At 40.5% G+C, this 19,985-nt stretch overlaps 1 protein-coding gene, 1 long non-coding RNA gene and 1 pseudogene across 3 annotated transcripts; all 3 read left to right on the top strand.

The window, feature by feature from the left end:
* Window positions 1–1,019: 1,019 nt before the first annotated feature.
* LOC109941322 (pectin acetylesterase 9) lies at window positions 1,020–1,794 on the top strand. Its single transcript, XM_020541874.1, has 4 exons — window positions 1,020–1,109; window positions 1,188–1,293; window positions 1,419–1,564; window positions 1,639–1,794. The coding sequence occupies exons 1-4, from the start codon at window positions 1,020–1,022 to the stop codon at window positions 1,792–1,794; spliced, it is 498 nt and encodes a 165-aa protein (XP_020397463.1).
* A 908-nt stretch (window positions 1,795–2,702) lies between these two features.
* On the top strand, window positions 2,703–3,648 carry LOC103636828 (ARF GTPase-activating domain family protein pseudogene; annotated as a pseudogene). Its single transcript, XR_002266698.3, has 3 exons — window positions 2,703–2,828; window positions 2,971–3,075; window positions 3,264–3,648. The product of XR_002266698.3 is annotated as an ARF GTPase-activating domain family protein pseudogene (transcript).
* Window positions 3,649–6,506: 2,858 nt separating this feature from the next.
* On the top strand, window positions 6,507–16,856 carry LOC100277559 (uncharacterized). Its single transcript, NR_159982.1, has 4 exons — window positions 6,507–6,723; window positions 6,795–7,053; window positions 9,627–9,692; window positions 16,733–16,856. It is a non-coding gene; the product is annotated as an uncharacterized lncRNA (long non-coding RNA).
* The last annotated feature ends 3,129 nt before the right edge of the window (window positions 16,857–19,985 follow it).

Below are 19,985 nucleotides of genomic sequence, written 5' to 3'. Positions count from 1 at the left end.
GGAGGACATGGATTAGATGGGTGCCACACGCTGCTTTTATATGGATCTAATGATTGTGGCCTTGAACATTCTCGCCAGACATGTCTCGCATTTTTTACATGGATTAGATGAGTACATGGATCTTTATTTAATCCTAAGGTAATTGAGATTGCGAAGAAGATGAAAGAGGAGAGGGTCAGGTTGCTTGATATGCTTATTATGTTTAGTGAACTCAATTTTCTATGTTCCAATCACTGCTCTTAGTTAATTTTGATACTTGCAGTCTATAGATCTTGTTTTCTGTTGATTCACTTGTAATTAAACTATTTGGATCACTAGATTGGTAGGATAAAACTGAAAGAATTGAGAATGGTATGTCTTTGGGCCTAAATTTTGCACAAGATTTGACTGTTCATTTGGTTTGAATCTTTGTATTATATATTAATACATTACTGATTCAAACCTAAAATGCATTGTTATGTTTATGCTTTATATTTTTATTATGAAGTTTTTAAAACGTGCGTCCATCACAGGTTTGATCCCAGTAGCCTTAAAGTGTAATATTTGGGTTTACTGTCCGTCTGAGTATGGACGCTACTCGCCAGACAAATATGAACACAAACATCAAGAATGCTTGTTGAAGCAGGTATTTTCTGTTGTCGTCTATGTGTATATTTAAGTACTTAACTAATCTAAGAGACTATACTTAAGTCCAGCTCTCATGTGCAGTTGGTGACGTTAGTTCATTATTACCAAATTTGTCATGTTTCCTGGGATAGTGACTGCCAAACTGTGTTATGTTTGCTGCATATATGATACAAGTATTGATTTATTAACAATGCTAAGACACATGAGGTGTAGCTACTGGGCCTCTAACTTGGTTATCATGGTTTTGGGCCGTGGGTAGAGGAGGCAATGCAAGTGCAGTCTGGCACAATCCTGGTGGTTTGGCATTGAGTTATGTTTTCTTTTACTTGATAAAACAGTCTTGTTCCATCACTTAGTTAATAGCTCAATATGTCCACCAATTCTGATGATCCATGTCTGCGCAGTGTTTCTTTCCACATTTCGCGCTTGCGAACATCCGAACCCCGTTTTTCATCTTGAATTCAGCTTATGATGTATATCAGGTAAAATGCGGCTTGCGATCGATCAGTATAGTTTTCGGCATGGCAAGTAATAATTCTGGTTTGGCAATTTTCGGACAGTTCCACCACATTCTGGCGCCGCCTTCGTCTGATCCTGGAGGCCGTTGGAGCCGCTGCAAGTCGGATCCTGGTGGATGCAGTGCAACACAGATCGCAACCCTCCAAGGTTAACTCTCTGTTAAACAGATGGTTTAGATTCATGTTGTACTGAACAATCATCTGTGATGTTCTAAACTGAAGCTACTATTTTCATGGCATGATTCAAATTTTGATTTTGTTTTTTTTGGGAAGGGCTGAGAAGTGGAATGCTGACATCTCTGAGACAGTTTGAAAGCAAACCGAAGGCAGGGGTGTTCATCAACTCCTGCTTCGCGCATTCCCAGAGTGAGCTGCAGGACACATGGTTCACACCAAATTCTTCATCCATAGATAACAAGGTACACATATTTTTTAGCACACGAGCTGTATTTTAGCCTTAGGTGGTGCTTTGGCTAACATTGTAGAGTTCCAGAAAATTGCAGAGGTGGTAGGTGATTGGTACTTCGAAAGAGGAGCTGCCGTGGAGATTGATTGCGCCTATCCGTGTGATTTAACTTGTCGCAACCTTATACCAATTGATAAGGTTAGTTGCTTCCGTGAAAAGAGGTTAACTGTTTTGGCAAAATAAATCTACTGGTTAGTAACACTTCAGCCAAAATGGAACTGAAAAAAATCATCATTTGACATAGGAACTGAGGATTTATTAGGAGTTCGGTAGACGATTATACTCAACTAGGAGTTCCCTATATCTACCAAATCCTGCATCTATATTGGGTTATTAGCAAATGGTTTCTCTTAAAAAGACTTGGAACATTTTTTTGTTAGGTTTGCTTGGAAATGCTGAGCTTTGCTAATTACTCTGGAGACGCTGATAGCAAAATTGTTCGAGAAGTTTGGGCTAGACTCCTTGATCAGGCACTTACTAAAGGGGGTGTTGCAGAAGCTTGTTCTGTTGTAAAAAGGGTAGGCTCGAAACTTGACCTACAGATGGAGCTTGTTTACCTTTAGATATCATATGCCTTCACCTTGAGAAGGCTGCAATGGTAATGTGTATTTTCTGTACTTTCCATGCATGCATACTTGAGACTACCTGTGAGAGCATTCCACTGTGGTACTCATTATCCTGCTCTTATCTACAGGATAGATTAAGTTCAGGAGAAGAATTAGTTGGTGATGATGATGTTGCAAGAGCTCTTCTTGGTGCCTGTAAAGGTCTTCCTGGACCTGTACTTGCTATGTATGATTAGTTGTTATCGAACGGTGCAATCATACCCTCACTAAATCTGAAGTTGCGCCTGCTGCGATCAGTTCTAGCAATCCTCCGTGAGTGGGGGATATCTGTCATTGCACACAGGCTAGGCACCACAAGTGCTGGCGCTTCATTCTTTCTTGATGGAACATTCTCATTGAACCAAACAGGGACTGTGAATCAAGGTGCTCAACAATAGAGCGATTGTCAATTATGCTGAAATATTTTTCACCGGACAGATTTCCAGCTACTTTGTTATGTGCTCTAACTCTAGATTCTTTTCTTTGCAGATTGAGGAAATTGATGAAGCAAGGAAAAAATTCTCTAATGCTAAGGCGATTTCGTCATCTCAGTTTTTTGGTACTCAAAACAGAGAAGAGAAAGAGGCTCAGCTATCCCTTCATAAATCCGCGGTGGGTTACTGGGTTTACTCTTTAATCACCATGTCATTGATATTCAAACTGAATCTATTGTTGAAGGGCATCCATTTCATCTGTTTGAATAATCCATTTTCAGAAGTTTGCTTCCTTCTTATATTTCATCTGTTTTGAACAGGGTTCTTCATCCATTTCAAGCTCTGATCTTTTTGGCCGTACCAATGTGGACGATTCTAACCTGGACCTAAGCGATGCAGATCTCATCAACATAATATCTTTCCAGGTAACTTGTTGGCATAACCTGTTGTTTCTTGGAATTTTAGCGTGTAGCACCATAGTTTGCATACGTTTTAAGCCACAATTGAACTATGAGTTAGCGGAAATGTGCTAAGGAAAAACCAATACCATGCAGAGACGTCGTGTGAAAGTTGCATAAAGTCAACAGTCTCATTTCCTGTCATGGTTTTGTAGGCGTCACAGGATCTGTCTTCACTCAAGGACATAGCTGGAGAGACTGGAAAGAAGCTGACATCTTTCGCCTCCAATTTCATCAGCGACCTGGACAGAATCCTTTGAGCAGGCGAGGCCATGCCAGCAAAGCATTTTTCCTACCTTGCACCAGAATTTCCCTTCTAGCTTGGATTAGGTCGCGGACTCGCGGGTGCATCACCGACAGTTGAAAGTAGTTCTTGCAGAGCTACAGCTCTGTAGAGGATTCCTATTACGCGTTTGTATTTTGATCTTTGTTGTGAGAATTGAAGGTATTTTTATTCATGAATACTTCACAACGGTGAAGCGTACACTACAGTTTACATACGTTGAGGTTGCTTGTATCTTGGAAGGAAGGTTCATACTATGTCATGTGCGTGTGGTAAATGAAAGATGCTCTTGTCAAGGTTGACTGTCATGATAATGGAATTCGTATCTGGTCGTTTTCGTGCTGGCGTGTCTAAAGATTCAGCCAACAGCATGAGAAAGCTGCCCAGATGTTTGCGGTTGTCCTTGAATTGCTTGTTTTCTCGTGAGCCACTGGAACTAGGCGATGACCAGTTGAAGATTCCGGGCAGATTTCTGGCCAGGCTGCAAGAAGCAAGGCTTATGGCCAATGGAAACTCCATGGTGATTTTATCATTATTATCAGTAGGCTTTGGAATTTTATCATCAGACCAATAAATCATAGACACAATATAGCACGCATTTGTATATAACTTATCGTGGTATTATATGTTTCCGTTGCAACGCACGGGCACTCACCTAGTATATTGATTAAAAGACTTAATTTAGAGACACTCCATACTTTAGACTTTAGAGAAATATTCTATATGCTCTAGCCTAATTGCCTAGAAGAAAGTGTGAAGGAAACATGTTTGTAGTGAGTAAATTGCACTGAAAGAACGTGTTGTGTATTGATTCGTTTATGTACGAAAGACCATGACGCCTAAAAGAAACATAATGAATTAGCTAATTTTAAAAACAATTGGCTAACTAAAATTTACTTACCAAAACCTTTACAAAATACTTACATATATAACTAGCTTTTGATAAATGTTTGGGGTCTCTGTTTAATTCTTAGATTTTATTTTTATCAAACTATTATTTAACCGAGAAGGTTGATGAAAATAACAATTAAGAAGGTATCTTGGCAAAGAAGAAAATGCAAAATTAGCAAGCAACGTGAATGAGTTATTGGTCGACCAATGGTGGCCAAAGAAAGTTGCGGCAAGTATTGGACACCTTGTTAGAGGTAATGGTGCTCAATGTAGTGCCCTAACAGTGATGTTCATTGTCAATGCCATGCACATTGAGGTCATGGTGCTGAATGTAGTGCCTCAACAATGGCGCGGGAGCAAGCAGTTGGAGGCAGCGGATAACGAGCGCAAGGATCCTTCACATTTAGAGGACACGCTAGTGCTCCTCTATTATAGAGGATGTATTACTGGACGCCATCGGAGAGAGAAAAGAGAGGATGGAACACTATATTTAGGACACTAAGGCTATCCGCAACCGTTACCTCTAAATTTTTCCCCCTATATCACTTTTTCCCCCTATTTTCCCCCCTATTTTTTCATCTCCCGCAGCAGTTCCCCCTAAATACTCCCCCTATACCCCACTACCACTATAAAATATCATTTTCTATACCAACTATCAATTTTTTATCTACTAACAATTACTCGTGGACCCACAGCACAGTGTTTAGGGTGATGAACAGTGACACGCTAGATCTGGGGGGAGAGAGAAGGGGACCGACACGTAGGGGGCGCTGTAGGGGGCACCGCTGCGGCTATAGGGTGCCCCCTACAGCCTAGCTGGAAGGGGAGGGGGAGCGGTAGGGTAGACCGCTGCGGTCAGTCTAAGCCTATCCACAAGCGTTTCCCCTAAATTTTCGCCCCTATATCACTTTTTTTGCGTCACATCATCAACATTTCACCCCCTAAATTTTCATCTCCCACAACGGTTTCCCCTATATTATCCCTCTATACTCCACTACAACTATAAAATATTATTATCTACCCCTATTCATCTTTTATTTCTATTTTTGTTTAACTATTAAATAGGGGAGCACTGTGCAAGGGGGCGCTACAGTGCTCCCCTTGATCTGGGGGACGTGCGCGTCCTCCCCTACGCCTGTAGCACGTAGGGAGCCGTTTAGGGCGCGCCGCTGCAGCGTGAGCGTCGCTCTAAATCGCTACAGGGAAAGGGGAGCGCGGGTGTAGCGGATGGCGCTGCAGCTAGCCTAAACGATATATCGGTGGTCCAGACCCCGATGGAGTCGGTCTAAACTTCTATAAGGAAAGTGAGTAGTCATTGGTGGACTCGAGGGTTGAAAAATTGCAACGGAGTAACACAAGTTATTGGTGAACGCTTGCACGGTCTTGCGAGTTGCATTAAGAAACTAAAAAAGCAAAATGTATTTTGGCTAACTGGACTTTAGCTAATTAGTCTTAGTGACTGATCATAGTCCAACCGTAAGTATTTAACACTTATATCCTTCCACCACCAGCTCAATAATCTTTATAAAAAAACCTCTAACAAACTATGGTTGTATCTGTGGTTGAATCGTAATCTAATGGATCAGATGATTTGCTTGCACGCTTGCACAGAAACACTGTTTGCATAGCCGTCATTGCTTTCATAAGCAGTGTGTCGTTGTGAGTCTTCAGGCCGAGCACACCTAGGCCGGCCTACGATTTGGGCTCACAAACCAAGGCCCATGCAACTTGCAGTGGTTTTCTGTCGTCCCGCCCCAATCAGAGACAGTGTCTCCTGAGTTTGTTAATATGTTTGATCACATAAGCTGGTAACATCAAGGTGCACACGCAGTATATGTAGGCAGCGCCATGAGGACTGTGTTGACCATCTGAAAGCAGAAAAAAAACAAAGTTATGGCCACAATTCTTATTTTTTGTTATTATACTCAAAAGTCCTTATTTAGCTTGTTATATGCATTAAGATTCTTTGATATGCATCAACATTAATTACTTTATATGTACTAATTGTATACTGATAACATTATTATAATTACAGTTCAGTAAGCGTATGCATCTAGCGAGAATGGATTTAGAGAAATGTCTAAAATCTACGGGGTCCTTTTTTATATTCTGTGAGTTAGATAGACTCAAAAGATAGTGCAACCAGTAAGCACGAACAGAGACGAGGAACTTGTATTCGACGAGTTTGGCTAGATATATACATGCAACTAAACCACACCATGATATACGTAGAAGGGTAGCTTGGCATTATTAACACCTTAGAATACGCAGAAAGGGTAGTTTGGTAATAGTGACGAACACAATAATTAGAGAACCTGGCTTCCAAGTTTAGTCAAAAGTATCCATGAATTAAGTAAAGCCAGGATCAACAAAGTAGCTGTACGCCTGTACCTGTCAAAGTGTCAAACGGGATGCCGAAGAGAGCATTCAGATACGCAGTGGTCGGTCGCAAAGCTCTCTATCACCAACTAGCTCGCTCCATTTCTTCTAACATGTTGATCTGTCCCTGCAGGTTGATGCCTTCACGGATGAACCGTTCAAGGGCAACTCCGCGGCCGTCTGCCTCTTGGTCTTGGAGGACGACGCCGGCGCCGCAGGAGAGCGTCTGGACGGGCGGTGGATGCAGGCGGTGGCAGCAGAGTTCAACACACCCATCACCGCGTTCCTGGTCCGCGGCGATGGTTCCGGCGGCCGGCACGGATGCTGCAGGGGGTGGTGTTACGACTGTGACTCCCCAGTTCCGTATCCGCTGGTTCACTTCAGTTCGTGAGGTGATTGTTTCCATCACAAATCATCCACTTTCCTATATTAGAACCTGTTAACATTAGGGTGCCTCGTCAGCTGTCGTATCACAAAGACAAAGCAAATGGCGGCACGCATTTCACGTGATGCAGAGTTCTGTGTCCAACAGTTCACCTATATAATTATCTAAAACACTATTTCGTACTGTAAATTACATTGTTCACATGACAAAATTTGATAGATATAAGGATGAGTAAGATGCTGGAGATAGCCTAATGCTCTATGACACCATGTGATTGAGTACTTAATTGCAACACATGTGTTGATACCCAAAAATGACCATAGTGAAGCAGAGAAGTTAGTGTGGTGTGCCACTGATAATAATGAACATTTTTCTAATAAATAATGCTATTTTCAGTGTCCCACATTTGAAAGCTCTTTATTAGTGTGCCACACATAATTTTCTTGGTTGCTACGAATTATTTTGCCGAGTCGACTAAGATAGTTCTTTCGAAGAATATATGACACGTAATGAGATAACTCGGTTTATTACTAAGGGCATGTTTGTTTCAAATTATAATATGTCTTAATTATATAATGTAGCTTAAATAATCTAGATGAGAAACAAACAACTAGATTATTGTAATACCCAGATTGTAAGGAAGAATAAAAGGAGAAATTGTTTCCTTTATATATGTATGTGTATCTCTAGTTATCATTACATGTGACTACTCATGTCTAAACATGAGTAAATCATTCATTACCAAGATACAAATAAATCATTGCATCATATTGGATTTTGTTTGTGCATTGAAAGATAATAAAAGTGACATTAATAAAAATATAATAATGATTTGAGAATTTAGATTTATCCCAAAGGCACAACTTAGGGAAAATTGGAAATGGCATAAAAAAGGGGATAGAAAAAATATATAAAATATAAAACAAAATTTATAAGTACATAAACTCAACCATACTGGTATGATTAAAATCTATATTTAATTTGAGTACAAAATTCAAAGTCATACTTGAAATTCAAATTGGGAATTGAAGATAGGAGAAGAAGAAAATCAGAGAAAAAGAGAAAGGAATTCTAACCTAAATGGGCCGCAGCGACCTAATTTGGCCCACTAGACTTTCCTCACCCGCGCGGCCCGGCTCTAGTGAAGGCACCGACATGTGTGTCCAGCAGGTCGGTCACACGCGTGCACGCCAAGCTCTCTCCTTTCCGCTGCCGTGCGGGGTCCACGCGACAGAAACCGTGGACGGGGTCCTCTGTTTCTTCTCGCGAACGACCTCGCCGTGCATCGCGCGCAGGAATCGCGGCAACGGCTCAGGTGGCCGGTACAACGGACCCCGAACCCCCCGTGCGCCAACGTTGCGGCACATAAGTAGCGCCCTAGCCCTCTGGCGCGTAGCATCCACGTTCCGAAGCCATACCTACTTCCGCGGCGCGTAGTGGAGAAGAGCATTGCGGCGCCGTTGGTCGGACCTTGTTTCCGACGCCGCTCGGGCCAATAGCAGCGGTTGGAGAGCATCACCAGGGTGCGGTGGAAGTGCTCGAATCGTCTATTTAAAGAGAGAAAGTGCGGTGTTCGCAGAATTGCTCGACGGCGTAGCAGTTTCCGCCGAGCTCGAGTCCAGTGGTGGTCACGACATTTCGCGCGGCGATTCAAGGTATGCGTGGACCCATCGCAATCTCCTTGCTTTCTCCTCCGTGTAGCACCCGATTAATGTGAGTTAGGACCGGGGGGCGCCTAATTGCTTGACCCCGGCGATGGTTCGTCGTGTATCAGGGCGCCGCCGCCGTGGTCCGGTGCTGGAAGTAGAAGATGGAACGTGGGCCGTTGGATCGGTTCCCTACGGTAGAAATTAGATGCTTGCGAAACCAGTCGCTCTGATGGCTCTCGGTCGTTGATCTCCGCGTGAACGCTTCGGATTAGATCTCGCGCACCGGTTCGGATAGTTGGATCCGGACCGTAGGATTTGATCAGACGGTCAGGGGTGAGCGCGGGTGAGTAGCGCGCCTGGTTCTAATCTGGCGCGTTCATTTTGGATCAGACGGTCAGATCTATCCGATACCCCTTCGCCATATACATTTTAGAGAAGAGCCCCTGCAGAATCACGAAACCAACCGCCGTCCACTCGGGTTATTCACTGAGTCTTAGAAAACTTCGGTTTAGGCCCCTGCGTTTACCAGAAATCGAGGCCCAGTCCAGAGATGATTAAAAACAGAGAAATAATGATAGAAATTCGTTTTTAATACAAAAACAAATCTAGAAACTTGTAAAATGCATAGAAAATTCATTTTTAATCCAAATCGATCCATTCTAATTTCTAAAATTCTGTAATATTAATGTATATTACCTAGAGTCTTTGTTTTGACATGAAAACAGAAAGAAATTCATTTCTCATGTAATTCCATTTCAAGCACATAAAACCTTTAGAAATTCATAACTTAAAATCTATAACTCCAAAATTAATAATTCCTGTTCTTAGGTTCTTATTTTAATATGTAGATTTTTATTATGTATTTTGTTTACATGTTTGGTGTAATGTTAATTTTTGCTATACTATGTATGTATTGTGTTGATGCGAGTAGACGAGCAATCTAGTGTGGATTCTGAGGTTCAGCAAGTAGAAGTAGCTGAGCAGGAGCTCATTGAAGGCAAGTTGTGCCCTTGATCACTTACTTTTTTCCATCCATGTTCTTATTAATTATAATGATCTGTATAGGTTAATTTTGATGGGATCCAATAGGTTACCCCAGTTTTGGTTATCTTTATACCTTGTCGCCACTGAATATTTTTGGGTAGTACTTGCTATTGCTTTATATGGATTTGAGTATAAAGATACTTTATTCATAATTACTCTTTTATTCTCTTTTATTATTACTATTCATGTTAAGATCATTATGTTAATGGGAACATGGAGCGACCACCCAGGAAAACAGTGCTACCACAAGGGTTTAATGGGATGCCCTTGGCTGATTAACTAGGAAAGCTAGTGGATGTCTTCCTTACCCGAAAGAGGCAAGGGCAGTAAGGGAGTGGTCAGTATAGGGAGGTCCTTGGGTTGATTTTGCTGCGATGGCGGTCAAGCGAGGGATTCCTGCACTAGAGCTTCCTATAAACTATAGCGGGATTTCTGAAGCTAGTGGAACTTTGTAAAGGCCTCGTAGTGTTACCCTGCCTCGCCTCCTCGGTAGAGGTGTATGGGATTGGCCATCTCTTGGCAGATGGGTAACATGACTTGTGGGTAAAGATGCGCAACCTCTGCAGAGTGTAAAACTGGTATACTAGTCGTGCTCACGGTCATGAGCAGCTCGGACCCTCACATGATTAATTTATGGAACTTAATTTATTTTGACATTTGCATCACATTTGGGATTATTTTACTATTACTTTATTTATTATTATTAAGGTTTTGGTATTTACTTACACTTAGTAATTGCTAATAAAATTTTGACCAACTTATAAAAGCAATGCTCAGCCTCAGCCTCTATTTTGTTGATCAGCATTACACTTTACATGAACTCCCACCTTTGGTGAGTTCATGCACATTATTCCCCACGACTTGTTGAGCTATGAACGTATGTGAGCTCACTCTTGTTGTCTCACACCCCCAAGGAGAAGAGTAGGTGGTTGAAGAGGAGCCGCCTAACACTGAGGCTTTCGACTTGATCTAGGTGGTGTCTCCCAGTCAGCTTTCTGGCGCCAAGGATAGATTTTAGTTCCTGCTATATTCATCTTTTATTTTGTAAGACTTCCGCTATGTAATAAGTACTCTGATTTTATTGTGACATTTATCTCTATACACTCTGTTATTATATATGTTGTCTTCATTGGCACATGTATGAGATGCACCCGACTTTGTTCCTTAAAACCGAGTGTGACAGAAGTGGTATCAAAGGAAATGTTGACTGTAGGACGAAACCTAGATAGAAATGGACAAAACCCTTCCCTACTTACCTTCTTCTGATTCATTCTATACTTACCTTACTTTGATTCTCTCTATACTTATCTTGATCCTGTCTCACCTTCTACTGTTCTACTCTGATCATTCTTACCGTTTCTACTCTGAGACAAGATGGATTTCACACCTTGGAATCCTACATTTATGACCTTTTTAAGAGATAGGAGACCTAAAACAAAATTAAAATTATTTTCTCTATGTAAAATTTTTTTTGGTTGATTGTTCTGATGATAAATGCTTGATTTGATTCTTTGATTGATTGAAACATTATAGTTGGGCATCTTAGTATGTACCACCATAAGGTAATGTATTAGCTTTAGTGTATAACACACTAATCTACTTAGCTAATAAATCCACCGCAGTAACATTCCTCGTAATTACTCGCCTTGTCTACAATTCTTCCTTTCTTACCCTATGTTTCTAACCCAGATGGGCTACCCCTATAGTGTTAGAAGAGAGCACTATAGACGTGATCCTTGGTATGTCATGGTTAAGAAAGGCAAAGGTAGTTTACACACTGTGCTAAAGGAACAATTGAACTCACCAGTTCCAAAGGAGAAAGATTTGAAGTTGGAATTGCAGTAACTACCGCCACCAAACTAGTGGCATTCTTAGTCGATGGGAAGTTTTTTGGTGACAACATTCATGTGGTTAGAGATTTTCCAGATGTCTTTCTAGAGGAGTTACCAGGGATGCCACCAGATACGGAAGTTGAGTTTGTCATAGATCTCTTACCTGGAACTGCTCCTATTTCTAAATGGACATATAGGATGTCTGTAGAAGAGTTAAAAGAACTCAAGAAGCACTTAACGGAGTTGCAAGAGGCTGGGTACATTCGTCCGAGTCTTCACCTTGGAGAGCACCGGTTTTGTTTGTACAGAAGAAAGATGGATTGCAAGGGATGTGCGTGGATTAAAGGTCCCTTAATGGTGTCACTATGAAGAACAAGTATCCATTACCCCGCATTGAAGATTTATTTGATCAGATGAGAGGTGCAAGGGTATTCTCGAAGATTGATCTCCGATTGGGTTATAACCAAATGAAGATTAGGCCATCGGATATTCCCAAGACAACTTTCTCAACCCGATATGGATTATATGAGTTCACTGTTATGTCGTTTGGATTAACTAATGCACCATCTTATTTTATGAATTTGATGAATAAGGTGTTCATGGAGTATTTGGACAGATTCGTCGTAGTATTTATCGACGATATTCTTATCTATTCTAAGAGTGAAAGTGATCATGAGGAACACCTGAGATTGGTGCTACAAAAGCTAAGGGATAATCAACTCTATGCCAAGTATAACAAATGCAAGTTTTGGATTGGCGAGGTGCCATTCCTTGGACATATCATCTCTAATAGAGGGATATCAGTGGATCCTGCTAAAGTCAAGGAGATAGTGGCGTGGAGCATACCCACTACAGTTGCGGAGATTCGAAGTTTCTTGGGGCTTGTAGGATACTATCGGAGATTTATTGAAGGATTTTCTAAGATTGCTAAGCCCATGACATCACTTATGGAGAAGGGAAGAGAGTTTAAGTGGGATGAGAAGTGCCAAGAAAGCTTTGATCAATTAAAGAAGAGGTTGATGTCGCCACCAGTATTGATTATGCCAGATCTACAGAAAGGATTTGATATTTATTGTGATGCATGTGGCCAAGGATTAGGATGTGTGCTCATGCAAGAAGGACATGTGATCGCCTATGCGTCTCGTCAGTTGCGGAAACATGAATTGAATTACCCCACTCATGACTTAGAGCTGGCAGTCGTTGTGCATGCACTTAAGATTTGGAGACACTACGTCATGGGGACTAAGTGCCAAGTATACACGGATCATAAGAGTTTGAAGTACATATTCACTCAGAAGGATCTCAACCTTAGGCAACACCGTTGGTTGGAGCTTATTAAGGATTATGATTTGGAAATTCACTATTACCGGGGTAAGGCGAATTTGGTTATAGATGCCTTGAGTCGAAAGGAGCACGCTCATTCAGTTATTGTTGCCCAGCTACCCGATGAGATCGTTGAGGATTTCAGGAGACTTAACCTGGGGATAGTTACTCACATTGAAGGAGTTACTATTGATGTGAAACCTACCTTGGAGCAAGAAATCTGCAAAGGATAGACTGGCGATGCTAGGATACGAGAGATCAAGGATCTTATTACTGAAGGTAGAGGTCCAAAATTCACGGAGGATGAGCAAGGCACCGTATGGTTCAAGGACAAGATAGGTGTTCCTGAGATTGATAACCTTGGTGAGACTATACTAAAGGAAGCTGATGACTCAGATTATTCTATTCATCCTGGGAGTACCAAGATATATCAGGATTTGAAGCAGAAATACTGGTGGTATGGATTGAAGAGAGATGTAGCTGCACATGTGGCTATGTGCGATGTGTGTCAAAGAGTTAAGGCTGAACACTAGAGGCCAGCTGGACTACTGCACCCACTAAAGATACCCGAGTGGAAGTGGGAAGAGATTTGTATGGACTTCATTACTGGATTGCCTCGCACCCTGAAAGGACATGATTCAATATAGGTAATTGTGGATAGACAGACCAAAGTGACTCATTTCATTCCGGTCAAGACTACTTATAAGGGGTCTCAATTGGTAGAGTGATATATGGTTCGGATTGTGTGTTTACACGGTATACCGAAGAAGATCATTTTGGATAGAGGATCACAATTTACCTCAAGATTTTAGAAAAGTTTTCATGAGAATATGGATACGAAGTTGAATTTTAGTTCGGCCTACCATCCTCAGACTGATGGACAGACTGAAAGGACTAATCAAGTATTATAAGACATGTTGAGAGCTTGTACCCTTCAGCATGGTAGTAGTTGGGACAAGAGTCTACCTTATGCTGAGTTCTCATAATAATAATTACCAGGCCAGTCTGAAGATGTTACCATTTGAGGCTCTATATGGCAGGAAATGCAGGACTCCTCTATATTGGATCAGACTAGAGGAAGACAGTTCTTTGGACCTGGACTTATTCAAGAGGCAAAAGCACAAGTCCTTATAATTCAGGAGAATTTGAGGGTAGCTCAAACCAGATAAAGGAGCTACGCTGATAACAGAAGAAGACCACTGGAATTTGAGGAAAGAGATTATGTGTACCTCAAGGTGTCACCACTTCGTGGAATGAGGAGATTTAAAGTCAAGGGCAAATTGTTCCCTCGTGTTATTGGACCATTCAGAGTTTTTAGGCGAGTTGGAGAGATGGCCTATCAACTCGAGCTACCTGATAATCTATCGGATGTACATGATGTCTTTCATGTGTCACAACTGAAGAAGTGCCTCAGGGTATCTGAAGAGCATCTGCCAATAGAGGATCTTAGTGTTCAAGATGATCTGACTTATGCTGAGTACCGTATCAAGATTATGGACACTTTGACTCGAGTTACAAGAAATAAGGTGATAAAGATGTGCAAAGTACAATGGAGTCACCATGGAGAAGATGAAGCAACTTGGGAGAGAGAAGAAGAGCTTCGCATATATTTTCCTCATCTTTTCCCTAGTCCTTCCTAAATCTCGAGGACGAGATTCTTGTTAAGGGGGGTAGGATTTGTAATACCCAGATTGTAAGGAAGAATAAAAGGAGAAATTGTTTCCTTTATATATGTATGTGTATCTCTAGTTATCATTACATGTGACTACTCATGTCTAAAAATGAGTAAATCATTCATTACCAAGACACAAATAAATCATTGCATCATATTGGATTTTGTTTGTGCATTGAAAGATAATAAAAGTGACACTAATAAAAATATAATAATGATTTGAGAATTTAGATTTATCCCAAAGGCACAACTTAGGGAAAATTGGAAATGGCATAAAAAAGGGGAAAGAAAAAAATATATAAAATATAAAACAAAATTTATAAGTACATAAACTCAACCATACTGGTATGATTAAAATCTATATTTAATTTGAGTACAAAATTCAAAGTCATACTTGAAATTCATATTGGGAATTGAAAATAGGAGAAGAAGAAAATCAGAGAAAAAGAGAAAGGAATTCTAACCTAAATGGGCCGCAGCGACCTAATTTGGCCCACTAGACTTTCCTCACCCGCGCGGCCCGGCTCTAGTGAAGGCACCGACATGTGTGTCCAGCAGGTCGGTCACACGCGTGCACGCCAAAATAGAGAAATAATGATAGAAATAAACATGTGTGTCCAGCAGGTCGGTTATTCACTGAGTCTTAGAAAACTTCGGTTTAGGCCCTGCGTTTACCAGAAATCGAGGCCCAGTCCAGAGATGATCAAAAACAGAGAAATAATGATAGAAATTCGTTTTTAATACAAAAACAAATCTAGAAACTTGTAAAATGCATAGAAAATTCATTTTTAATCCAAATCGATCCATTCCAATTTCTAAAATTCTGTAATATTAATGTATATTACCTAGAGTCTCTGTTTTGACATGAAAACAGAAAGAAATTCATTTCTCATGTAATTCCATTTCAAGCACATAAAACCTTTAGAAATTCATAACTTAAAATCTATAACTCCAAAATTAATAATTCCTGTTCTTAGGTTCTTATTTTAATATGTAGATTTTTATTATGTATTTTGTTTACATGTTTGGTGCAATGTTAATTTTTGCCATACTATGTATGTATTGTGTTGATGCGAGTGGACGAGCAAGCTAGTGTGGATTCTGAGGTTCAGCAAGTAGAAGTAGCTGAGCGGGAGCTCATTGAAGGCAAGTTGTGCCCTTGATCACTGACTTTTTCCCAGCCATGTTCTTATTAATTAAAATGATCTGCATAGGTTAATTTTGATGGGATCCAATAGGTTACCCCAGTTTTGGTTATCTTTATACCTTGTCGCCACTGAATATTTTTGGGTAGTACTTGCTATTGCTTTATGTGGATTTGGGTATGAAGATACTTTATTCATAATTACTCTTTTATTCTCTTTTATTATTACTGTTCATGTTAAGATCATTATGTTAATGGGAACATGGAGCGACCACCCGGGAAAACAGTGCTACCACAAGGGTTTAATGGGACGCCCTTGGCTGATTAACTAGGAAAGCTAGTGGATGTCTTCCTTACCCGAAAGGGGCAAGGGTAGTAGGGGAGTGGTTAGTGTAGGGAGGTCCTTGGGTTGATTTTGCTGCGATGGCGGTCAGGCGAGGGATTCCTGCACTTGAGCTTCCTATAAACTGTAGCGGGATTTCTGAAGCTAGTGGAACTTTGTAAAGGCCTCGTAGTGTTACCGTGCCTCGCCTCCTCGGTAGAGGTGTATGGGATTGGCCATCTCTTGGCAGATGGGTAACATGACTTGTGGGTAAAGATGCGCAACCTCTGTAGATTGTAAAACTGGTATACTAGCCGTGCTCACGGTCATGAGCAGCTCGGACCCTCACATGATTAATTTATGGAACTTAATTTAATTTGACATTTGCATCGCATTTGGGATTATTTTACTATTACTCTATTTATTATTATTAAGGTTTTGGTATTTACTTACACTTAGTAATTGCTAATAAAATTTTGACCAATTTATAAAAGCAATGCTCAGCCTCAGCCTCTATTTTGTTGATCAGCCTTACACTTTACATGAACTCCCACTTTTGGTGAGTTCATGCACATTATTCCCCACGACTTGTTGAGCTATGAACGTATGTGAGCTCACTCTTGCTGTCTCACACCCCCCAGGAGAAGAGCAGGTGGTAGAAGAGGAGCCGTCTAACACTGAGGCTTTCGACTTGAACTAGGTGGTGTCTCCCAGTCAGCTTTCTGGCGCCAAGGATAGATTTTAGTTCCTGTTATATTCATCTTTTATTTTGTAAGACTTCCGCTATGTAATAAGTACTCTGATTTTATTGTGACATTTATCTCTATACACTCTGTTATTATATATGTTGTCTTCATTTGCGCATGTATGAGATGCACCCGGCTTTGTTCCTTAAAGCCGGGTGTGACAATTATTAAGCCAGATTATATAATATAGGGGTCAGATTATTATAATCTCATAATCTGCTAACTGGTGCTTATTTGAGATTATTTTTAACAAAAGACCCATTACACATGGCAACTTCATGAAAAATTAGTCACAATTACCCCCCTATTTACGCACAAAAAATGTTTTATTTATTTTTCCATGCTCCCACCACATAACACATGACTAAATCAATTATCAAAGTTCCACTAAATTGGATTGCCAAACAGCTACGCCTAGATTATTTAATCTGGATTATATAATTCAGATTATTTAATCTTATATATAATCTAGATTATATAATATATAAGCTAAAACAAACAAGCTCTAAGCATATCATACATAGGTTCGGTATCCCACAAACATTAACTATGGATCAAGTGATATTTTTTGTATAAAAGGAGGTGCAGGATTTTGCCAAATTATATAAAATCAAATTTATCAATTCATCTATGTATTATGCTCAAGCTAATGACCCAGCTGAGTCTAGCAATAAGACTTTGATCAACTTTACCAAGAAGAAAATTAAGGATAATTTAAAGAGGCGGCATGAGGTTTTGTTCGAAGCTTCATAGACTCATAGACATATTTTATATCTAGGCATGGTGCCACTAAAGTTACTCCTTTTAAACTAGTACATGGGCAAGAGGTTATGCTACCAATCGAAGTGGATTTGAAATCATATAGGCTTGCTAAGCAAAATGATTTATTTGTTGTTATATATTATAACTCGATAATGGATAACGCTCAAATTACCTAAGCATGCAACAAGAAAGTCAAAAGTAAATCATTTAAGTTAAAGATCTGGTATGGAAAACCATACTACTAATTGGGTCGAAAAGCAATAAGTTTGGCAAGTAGTCACATAGTTGGGAAGGTCCTTATAAAGTGATCAAAGTGATATCAAAAATTCATATATGCTAGAGTCGTTGCAAGGAGCTAGTCTCTTAAGAGCAATCAACGAAAAATGATTGAAAATCTATTTCCCAAGTCTTTAGCAAGAAACCTAGAGTGTTTTCCAAATAATAGCCGATACATGCATTGTTTTTAAAACAAATATGGATAATATATGCATTGTCCTTAGATGCTAGATAGTCAATAAGTTGGATATCGTCGCTATTTAGTAATTTTGTCGTGTTTTCAAGATCATATATTATTCACAAAAAGTGGCATATGTTGACACACAAAAATGTCCTAGACGAAGCAGAGGGGAAAACAATGCTGCCCCACAGAAACCGGCCTGACCACCCCTAAGCGGCTAGGTTGGGATGAAGTTGGACAAGTCACCCTATTGTCGGGCCGGCAATGTTGAGACCCTTGAATGTTGTCCTAATCGGGTATGGAGACCGATGAGACTAGGTTTAGCAGTATTTTGATCCGATTTGTTTTGAAATCCATTTTTACATGAAAACTCGCAAGACATGTTTTGGAGTTGTTTCCTACTAAGATAAGACCACCCTTATATATATGAGAGCATCATGACCGATAGAGGATATCAACTTCCAAACGTCAAAAACACATCTACTACCTCTCTTTTCTATCCACCTATTCTTCTCATTATCTGTTGTTGCTACATGGTTGGAGGATCGATGACAACATATCTCTAGAGTAGGCAGGCCAGCTAGGACAGCCCATAGCCACTGCACACCCCAATGGGTAGGACTGGGCGTTCGGTTCTTCGGTTCGGTTCGGTTCCTCGGTTCTTGTAGAAATTCGGTTCTTCAAAAACTAGAACCGAAATAGCAAGATAAAGAAACCAGAACTGACTAGTTCGGTTCTCGGTTCTTCGGTTCGGTTCCTCGGTTCTAACCGAACTGTATCAGCCACTCTAAAATTCTGAATAACGACAACTTTAGTGAGAAATTTCAGCAACATCTCCCCACAAACAACCACAAGTGCACAATGACCATAATTTCATAGATAATACATGGATGATTAGAGGTTCAACATAAGTCGATAAAACAACATCCGAAGTTATAAACACATGTAACAAATTGAGTCTAATACTTTTGGTTTTTTCGGTTCTTTGGAGTGCAGAACCGAAAATATCTCATTTATTTCGGTTCTCAAAAAACCAGAACCGAATTTCATAACGGTTCCTTTGGTTCGGTTAGTTCGGTTTCGGTTCTCGGTTATTTCGGTTCGGTTCCTCGGTTCCGGTTCTTTTTGCCCAGGCCTACCGATGGGGTCCCTACCAAGCGTGTGGGGTTTCAGACTTAAACAGACTTCATCGGTGTATCTTGTGTATCACGCTCCTAGCAAGTCTCCTTTGATCGATGACATGTCTTGATATCATGCTCATCATTGTAGGCACAAGGTTTGGGTGCAAACAAAACCTAGGCACCGGTTGGCCGGCTAGGATAGCCCATAGCCCCTGCACACCCCGATGGGGTCCCTACCAAGCATGTGGTGTTTTAGATTTAACAGACCTCATAAGTGTATCTTGTGTATCACGCTCCTAGCAAGTCTCCTTCGAACGGCGACGTGTCTTGATATCATGCTCATCGCTGTAGGCACAAGGTTCGGGTGCAAACAAACCCTAGGCGCTGGCTAACCTAAAAGACAGCTAGGCCCTACATTGAGCTATCTAGCTTCTTTCCTGTTTGGTGAACCAACTCGGAGTCAACAACATGCTAGAGTAAAACTATGCTTTTTTATGTTGCACGATTAGTTTAGGTCTTTAGGATGGGTATAGGATGCTATTGTGCAATATTAATGATTCACTTTAGTGTATGTCACATGTGCTGAATTTCATTGTGTTCAGGAATTATAATCCTTTTTATGCAAAGGGTGGCCTTTATAAAATGTTATGGATGTGCATATGTTTATTTGCTTCTTTCAAAGATGTTTATTATACCATTATGTTCCCATGCAACTTCTGATAACCCGTTAGTTGCTTGTAACTACCGACGAAATTTTCTCACTATGGTCATTTATCCCCTTTAGACAACAGTGAGGCTTTCTTTTCTTGGCACTTGAATAATTTAAAATTTGAGATCACTTACACAATAATGCTCAATTCCTTGTTC

This window comes from Zea mays, chromosome 1 (genome assembly GCF_902167145.1).
Source record: "Zea mays cultivar B73 chromosome 1, Zm-B73-REFERENCE-NAM-5.0, whole genome shotgun sequence".
NCBI lineage: Eukaryota > Viridiplantae > Streptophyta > Magnoliopsida > Poales > Poaceae > Zea > Zea mays.
This window is presented reverse-complemented; position numbering and strand designations above follow the sequence as displayed.

Bases quoted from the DNA above. Each gene is read 5' to 3' on its own strand.
- LOC109941322 (XM_020541874.1), top strand. From the start codon at position 1,020: ATGTCTGCGCAGTGTTTCTTTCCACATTTCGCGCTTGCGAACATCCGA. The intron at 1,294-1,418 runs GTTAACTCTCTG...TTTTTTGGGAAG, and splicing joins ACAGATCGCAACCCTCCAAG to GGCTGAGAAGTGGAATGCTG. The intron at 1,565-1,638 runs GTACACATATTT...GTAGAGTTCCAG, and splicing joins CTTCATCCATAGATAACAAG to AAAATTGCAGAGGTGGTAGG.